This window comes from Homalodisca vitripennis, unplaced genomic scaffold (assembly GCF_021130785.1).
Source record: "Homalodisca vitripennis isolate AUS2020 unplaced genomic scaffold, UT_GWSS_2.1 ScUCBcl_4574;HRSCAF=10833, whole genome shotgun sequence".
Classification (NCBI taxonomy): Eukaryota; Metazoa; Arthropoda; class Insecta; order Hemiptera; family Cicadellidae; genus Homalodisca; species Homalodisca vitripennis.
Window position 1 is genome coordinate 31954 of NW_025780681.1, and position 7000 is coordinate 38953.

General features: G+C 38.3%; 1 protein-coding gene across 1 annotated transcript; it reads right to left on the bottom strand.

The window, feature by feature from the left end:
- Positions 1–2597: 2597 nt before the first annotated feature.
- On the bottom strand, positions 2598–4993 carry LOC124372996. The gene is made up of 2 exons (XM_046831404.1): positions 3090–4993; positions 2598–2808 (listed from the first exon to the last, which is right to left on the bottom strand). The coding sequence occupies exons 1-2, from the start codon at positions 3437–3439 to the stop codon at positions 2661–2663; spliced, it is 498 nt and encodes a 165-aa protein (XP_046687360.1). The 5' UTR covers positions 3440–4993; the 3' UTR covers positions 2598–2660.
- Between the last annotated feature and the right edge of the window lie 2007 nt (positions 4994–7000).

Here is a 7000-nt window from a genome sequence, read left to right on the forward strand (position 1 = left end):
TAACAAGCCCTATTTTATAAACTATTGTTCATTGTCATTTTAAATACTAGCCATTACAGAGTAGTTAAAACTTCTGAATTGTTATCCACAAACCCATTTATAAATGTTTGTATAGGGTTGTTGGCAGGTGGACTGTATACTTCTTGCAATGGAAGTTGAGGTGAAGGACTAGGAGTAGACATTCGGCTTGCGCTGGATTCACCACTCTGTTGCATAGGAGAACGTGTGTAAACAGTTTCAACCTCGATTTCTGTCTCGTATATCAATGTACTAATCTTGTGCATCAAATACGGTTACGGTCATCAAACTTTCGGAGCTTTGTCGCAATATGCTCTCCAAATGTTGAACATTCATCACGAGTTGTTTTTGTCGCATTATCCATGATTTTGTACGCCTGAGCAAGCCGGGGGTCGTCAATGGCCGTTCTCCTTCGCTTTTTGGGTTGCGGTGGTACAAATCTGTTTCGACTTGATGTTAAAGCAGGCGATGCTGTTGCCGTGCTTTGATTCCCAGATGGTACAACAGGTTCAGATTGATTAGATTCTTCCTCCTCATCTTCATCAGGATCATTTTCAGGCTGTTCGACAAAAACCTGGGGGAAAAAGAAAATTGATCTAAAACCAATTTCGCTATAACAAATTTTTTACTTATAACTGACTATAACACCGGCTGTTATATAGCACCTTAATGTCATTTGTTACAGCTGCCGAGCTCACAACAAGAATGGCTACAGTATGAAAAGGAGTTTGAAGAAACGTGGAATTTCCCACACTGTTTGGCAGCAGTAGATGGCAAACACATCGAAATCCAAGCACCTTGGGATACCGGAAGCGAATACTACAATTACAAGTCTTTCTTCAGTATCGTTCTGTTTGTGCTGGTGGATGCAAACTACAATTTTATGTTTGCTGACGTCGGTGCTCAGGGACGTATATCTGATTGTGGTATATTTAAAAACTGTGCATTGTGGAAAAAGATTGAGGGGAAAACTTTGAACGCACCGCAACCAAAGACACTTCCAGGGCGTGAAAAACGTGTTCCTTACGTTTTTTTAGGAGATGAAGCGTTTGCTCTGCATGAAAACGTTTTGAAACCCTACTCTGGGGTCTCAGAAAATGGATACAAAGAAAGGATTTTCAACTATCGTTTATCACGAGCTCGGCGAGTCACAGAAAATAGTTTTGGGATTCTTTCAGCTGTATTCAGAGTTTTAAGAAAACCGATGCTGTTGGAGGCAGAAAAGGTTAGAGATGTGGTGCTTACAACTCTCTTTTTGCACAATTTCCTCAGGAGGAGCGAAACATCCCGGGACATCTACACTCCTCCCGGTACTTTTGACATCGAGCTACCGAATGGCACTGTCATTGAGGGGAACTGGAGAAAAGAAATCCTCGGTACAGCACTTCTTGGTATGATAAAGAAAGCCCGTAAAAGTTCTGAAGTTGCAAAGGCAGTTCACAATAAATTTGCGGAGAGTACTTTGTTACAACAGGACAAGTCTCGTGGCAAGAAAGTTACGCATAAACCTAAACCAAAACCTTTCAGCCAAGGGTTGCTCTACACTATGAATCATATTGGCATTTGAAGCCGGTTTATTTTTAGAGACTACAAGAAATATGTGTTAATGTTTTGTAATTGTGCATCATGTGACGTGTGTTAACAGTATGTAGCCGAACTGCCATAACAGCCCATGTTAATTTAAGCGATTTCAAGTAAATTGTGCTCGGATATTCTTTGAAATACTATTTTTGCATTTGCAGACATTTATATATGTGTTTTGATCGTGAAAAATAAAAAATATAACATTGTTAAATCTAGAATTGAAGTTATTTTTATAATTAAGTTTCTACTTAAAGAGATTGCCAATAGGCTATTTTTAATACCTTTCCTTTTTGTCTCATTTAAAACTGTTTCATTTTGTTAAAGGTTTATACAGAGATAATTGTGTAGATATTACTCGTAAATGATGAAGTTAAAATTACATATCAATATTTGTTTACTTTTATTTTTAGATTAAATCACCACCACCGATAGGCTATAACAGTGGAAACATCATTCTACAAATGATAATATTACTGCATTGTAAAACATGTATACATTTAGATTAATAAACATATACATACACTTTCTGTGTCCAAAGTATTGGTTGGTGTATCCTTCTCCTTCAGAAATGCAAATAGCTTGTAGGCAAACCAAGTGCTCACATATAACTGGTCACGTCCTGGAAGTAAACGATGTCATGTCAGTACTGCAGCTACTTCCTCCATGAGTAAAAAAATAAGATAATTTTAGTAGCCTAACAAAGTATTTTTTAACACCTTCAGCCCGACGGGATAAATGAATCAATATTTTCCCCACTCAAAACCCCGACGTGCGCCACCGGTGGCACATGCCGATCCCCCCAAAACCCCGACGTGCGCCACCCGTGGCACACTCTTATACGGCATTTTAGTTTGGTTTTAAACCAAGCCGTAGTTTTTACAACTTGTTTTAGATGACTTTGTCGATACATATGGAACCTTTTACAATGTGCTCCACCGGTGGCGCACGTCGGGTTTTGATAAAGACCTTTTTTAGTGGAAAAAAATACAAAGCAATAAATTTGAAACTCAAGATATTTTAATTAAACATTAGCTTTCCTATTACAAATGGTGTTCAGTTTAGTGCTTGGAGTTAAAACACTCTAAGCACATTGTAGGAGTCTCATCGCACCCTTTGCAGTAAGTTGAAACACGTTTTGCGTACGTCCTTGCTGCTTTGGCCCCCCTTTCTTCCTTCATTTTGCTGTAGCAGCTGACACACCGTTTTCTGTAAGGAATAAATCTAATTGGATGTTTGTACTTTCATAAAACGTATTTAATTATATTTTTATCAAATATATGGGAAACCATGTTGAAATAAACTTTACAAATTCATAGCAAAAATGCAGATCACTAATTTATTGAACTAAATTGATGAACATGCAGGTAAATTGACGAAAACTAAGATCCATTAGTTTGGATCTAAACTAGTATGTAGTGTTATTGTTGTTATAAGACGTAGTGTAGATATATTGTAATTTTATATAAAATTAAAATGAAATATTTTACCTGGTTTCTCTTGCAGTCCCTTCACGCTTTGAGAGCACATGTTTTAGTTTCTTGGTACCTTGCCTGCCATCTTGGGGTGTTTGAACAAGGGCTCCAACATTTTCTCCTTCAAGGAGATTTCGAAGTATTTTTTCTCTGAAAGTGAGCATACAACAATTTTTTTGGTTTAATGAGTACTTGTTATGTAGTACTAGTGCATTCACTACACAAGTACCTAGGAGAAGATCCAGTGCAACTTTTTTGTACCAAATGAGAGTCTTTCTGATAGGAGTGTAATAAGAGGACATCTGATCTGAAAAGTCCACTCCTTTTTTTGCTGCATTGTACGCCATGACACATGATGGTTTCATGACAACCTCGCCTTTCTTTGTTGTTTTTTTTGCTTGCCACAAGAGTAGAAACGTCTTCAGGGCGAGTGGTTATCATCAGTACAGGCCTTTTGTCATGCCATTTAAGTACTTTTACTCCTGTACTGCTTTCTTGACAAATTACTTCACCTTTGGCTAATTTTTTGCTAGTGACTTCTTTTGGATTGCCTTTTCGGTCACTTCGAAGGGTGCCACAAACATAAGTTTTCTTCTCAAGCAGAGTGTTGGCCAACCTTGTGGAGTTGTAAAAGTTATCTGCAAACAGTGTTCTACCCTCATTTAGAAATGATTCCATCAAATGCATGACAATTTTATCTGCATGTGCCTCTCTTGCAGTTACGTCTGACTTACCAGCGTAAATTTTTGCTTTTAAAGTATACCCATCAGTGGTACAAATCTTGTGAATTTTGACTCCATATTTATGAGCCTTTTTTGGCAAATATTGTTTAAAAATCAAACGCCCTCTCCATGGAACCATAGACTCGTCAATAACTAGTGACTCTTCAGGTGTTACCAGACTTTCAAATTTTGCATTTAAATGATTGAGCAGTTTCTTTATTTTCCACAACCGAGGCTCTTCAGTTGCTGGTTCCTCATTATTTTGGAAATGTAGGCATTTTAGGAGACAGTCAAATCTGTCTCTGCTCATAGTTTTCTTGATGACACTATTTTGGTACATGGGATTGTTTGACCAGTACATTTGTCTTTGAGGCAATGGGCATATGCCCATGATCATCAGTACACCAAAAAATTTGTGTATCTCTTCAGTTGTACAATCAACCCATCTAGCCATTGCTGAACGCTTTTTTACAGGCTTTGAAGCAAGGTACTGATGTGCATACCTGTTAGTTTCCAAAACAATCAAATTCAATAATGTATCATCTAGGAACTGTTTATAAATTTCAAATGGATCATTTAAATTAAATTGGCCAACAGTTTTTAAGCCTGCATTTCCTGTGAAAGGATATGATCTGCATGTCAATTTTGGTTCTGTCCACTCTAACTTATTTTCTACATATTCACAATGAACCTTACAAACTACATCTTGTACAGGGTCACTTACATTTTCAATATTATTGCCTTCTTCGTCTCCACTCTCCTCTCTAACCCTTTGATATTCCTCATCTACTTCCATCAATTCCAATTCATCTAAATCACTAACAACGCCATCTTCTTCATTCAACTCCTCTGCACTTGTTACATCACTTTCCTCATCTGATGGCATATATTCACTGCCACTAACTGAAAAATCGGTCAAAGAACGATCACTAAAGTCATCATCAAGGGCGTCATCGATGTCTGATTCATCCATTTTCTAAAATAAAAATGAACTCACTGAACTTACAGCAACACAGAACAATCTCTACGACAAGAAGACAGGTAATGGCGGCTTATAAAGAAGGTCTGATTCGTATTGTTGCTAATAGAGCGCTATAAGTAGCTCCGGCAAGTGTCGCACTCTTAAGGCTGCCAATAGAAGCTCTACGCGCACTATTTTTTGTCACTAATAGAGTGCGCCACCGGTGTAGCACGTCGTCTGAGAAGGTACCTTTCTTCACCAGGGGACGACGTGCGCCACCGGTGGCACATACTTTAATGTGAATTAAATATGATAAATATTGATTCATACGTATTATATAACATTATAGAATAATAATATGCGAATAAAACCGTTCCTCATGAACAATACTAACGTCGGGGTTTAGAGTAGTCTATGTTATTAAAACATCGAGAATTATTGATGTTGGAATTTTTGAGCATGCGCCACCGGTGGCGCATTTCGGGGTGAACGTGTTAATTAAAAAAATAGTCACAATTTCTTGCTCGCATGAAATAGTTGACAAATCAATCATAGAATTTGGTTTTTTAAAGACTGCTTTGGTGCAAACTGCATGTACTCATTACAACAAATCTGAAATTTTTTAATTTAATCACGTGTTTTACATTAACAATTAAGTACAGTTAAGGATGTATAATGTGGGCCTATTCAGTTGTTAAAAGGTATAATTATTTCTTTAGAAATGTTAGTAGTACTGACTAAAAGAAAAAATATACCTGTATCCATCGGGTTTCGACGGGGCTACAGAAAGTGTAAAATTAATTATGCACGGACTCACCTGAACCAGTGGAATTTTTTGTCTTCTTTTCCTTTGCTTTTTCTCGCCGGAAGGATGAGAGCAGGGATGACATTTTCGATTTCGCCTCTCCATGATCACAACCCACCTCACTGGCAATTTCACGCCAGGCGTCATTTTTTTTATTTTTAATATGGTATTTATTGTCTTTTGGGTCCCATAACTCCGTTCGAACTCGATAAGCATTCACCAGAGTCTCGATGCATTCACGACTCCATTCAAAAGCCATTTTGATCAAACACAGGTAGTGACAGTTCGAGCCGAAACGACGCGCAGCAACAACTGAGCAAATGCCCGTCCACACTGAGCGCGCAAGGGCGAACAAAACTTCAAAGATGTTCGTCAAAATACCGCCATCAGTCGGATCGTGTTGGCGGATGTTCGCGAGTGCGCGAAGCTGCGCGGTTCGCCGTCCACACCAAGTGCGCCGCTCGGCGCGCACATGTTTTGCGCAGCGCGGCGCAGCTCTGCGCGTTCGGTGTGGACGTACCTATACGCGGCATCTGTCCCGAGACGCGGGGTAAGATGCCGCACCGCCATTTTGTACGAAGCTAGCGGCTGAGAAGCAAGACTACTGCCTGACTCTACTCTTTATCTACCTACGCTACATTTACAATCTATTTATGGGTTCAATTTTTACATATAAGGATAAGTGTAACACTTTGAAAACTTACGGATATAATTTTATAGGCTTACCTTGGTCCTTGGAGTAAGGAAATCGCAAGTAAATACTAAAAACGCTGTATTAAAACAACCAAAACACGATCGGCACTTCTCACTCGACAGAGGCCCACTGTGAACTGGTTAGTTCTCCTGTCGGAGCGCTAGTGTCGCTATTACGACCACTGCGGGATCTGTCCGCCCGCGTCATCGGTCCCGAATTTACCCTATACTTGCTCTTATAATGAGTAATAAAGGGGAGATGAACGTCCCTATACCCGCCATGTTATTTTACGTTCACTAATATTTTTTCTCTGGAATCAATCAAGGTAAACGCTTGAAACTTTTACCACTATTAAAAAATAGTCTTTATAACATCCCCTACTACTTTGAAGAATTTATGTGCTCAAATAAAAAAATATGATTTTATTTCTTGGCAAAGATATTTTTTCAAACTTTAAAGTAGTAAATAATATTTAGCCCTTTGACCGCCGTGAGCCACTATACTGCCCTCCTAAGCCTAAAAGACGTGTCTCATAAAACCATAACTTTCGGAAAAGAGCAATCTAGTAAAATGATTATTTTCACCCAGTTATTCATTAAATTAATTAATTTTTTTTAACTACATTTATTTAATTTATGTTTCTGTGTTTGATTACTATCTTTAATTAGATAAATTTTCACTAATTTATGCTTTTTTGTGAGATACGTCTTTTTTCTTTAGTAAAATCTGCCGTACCGTTATGTT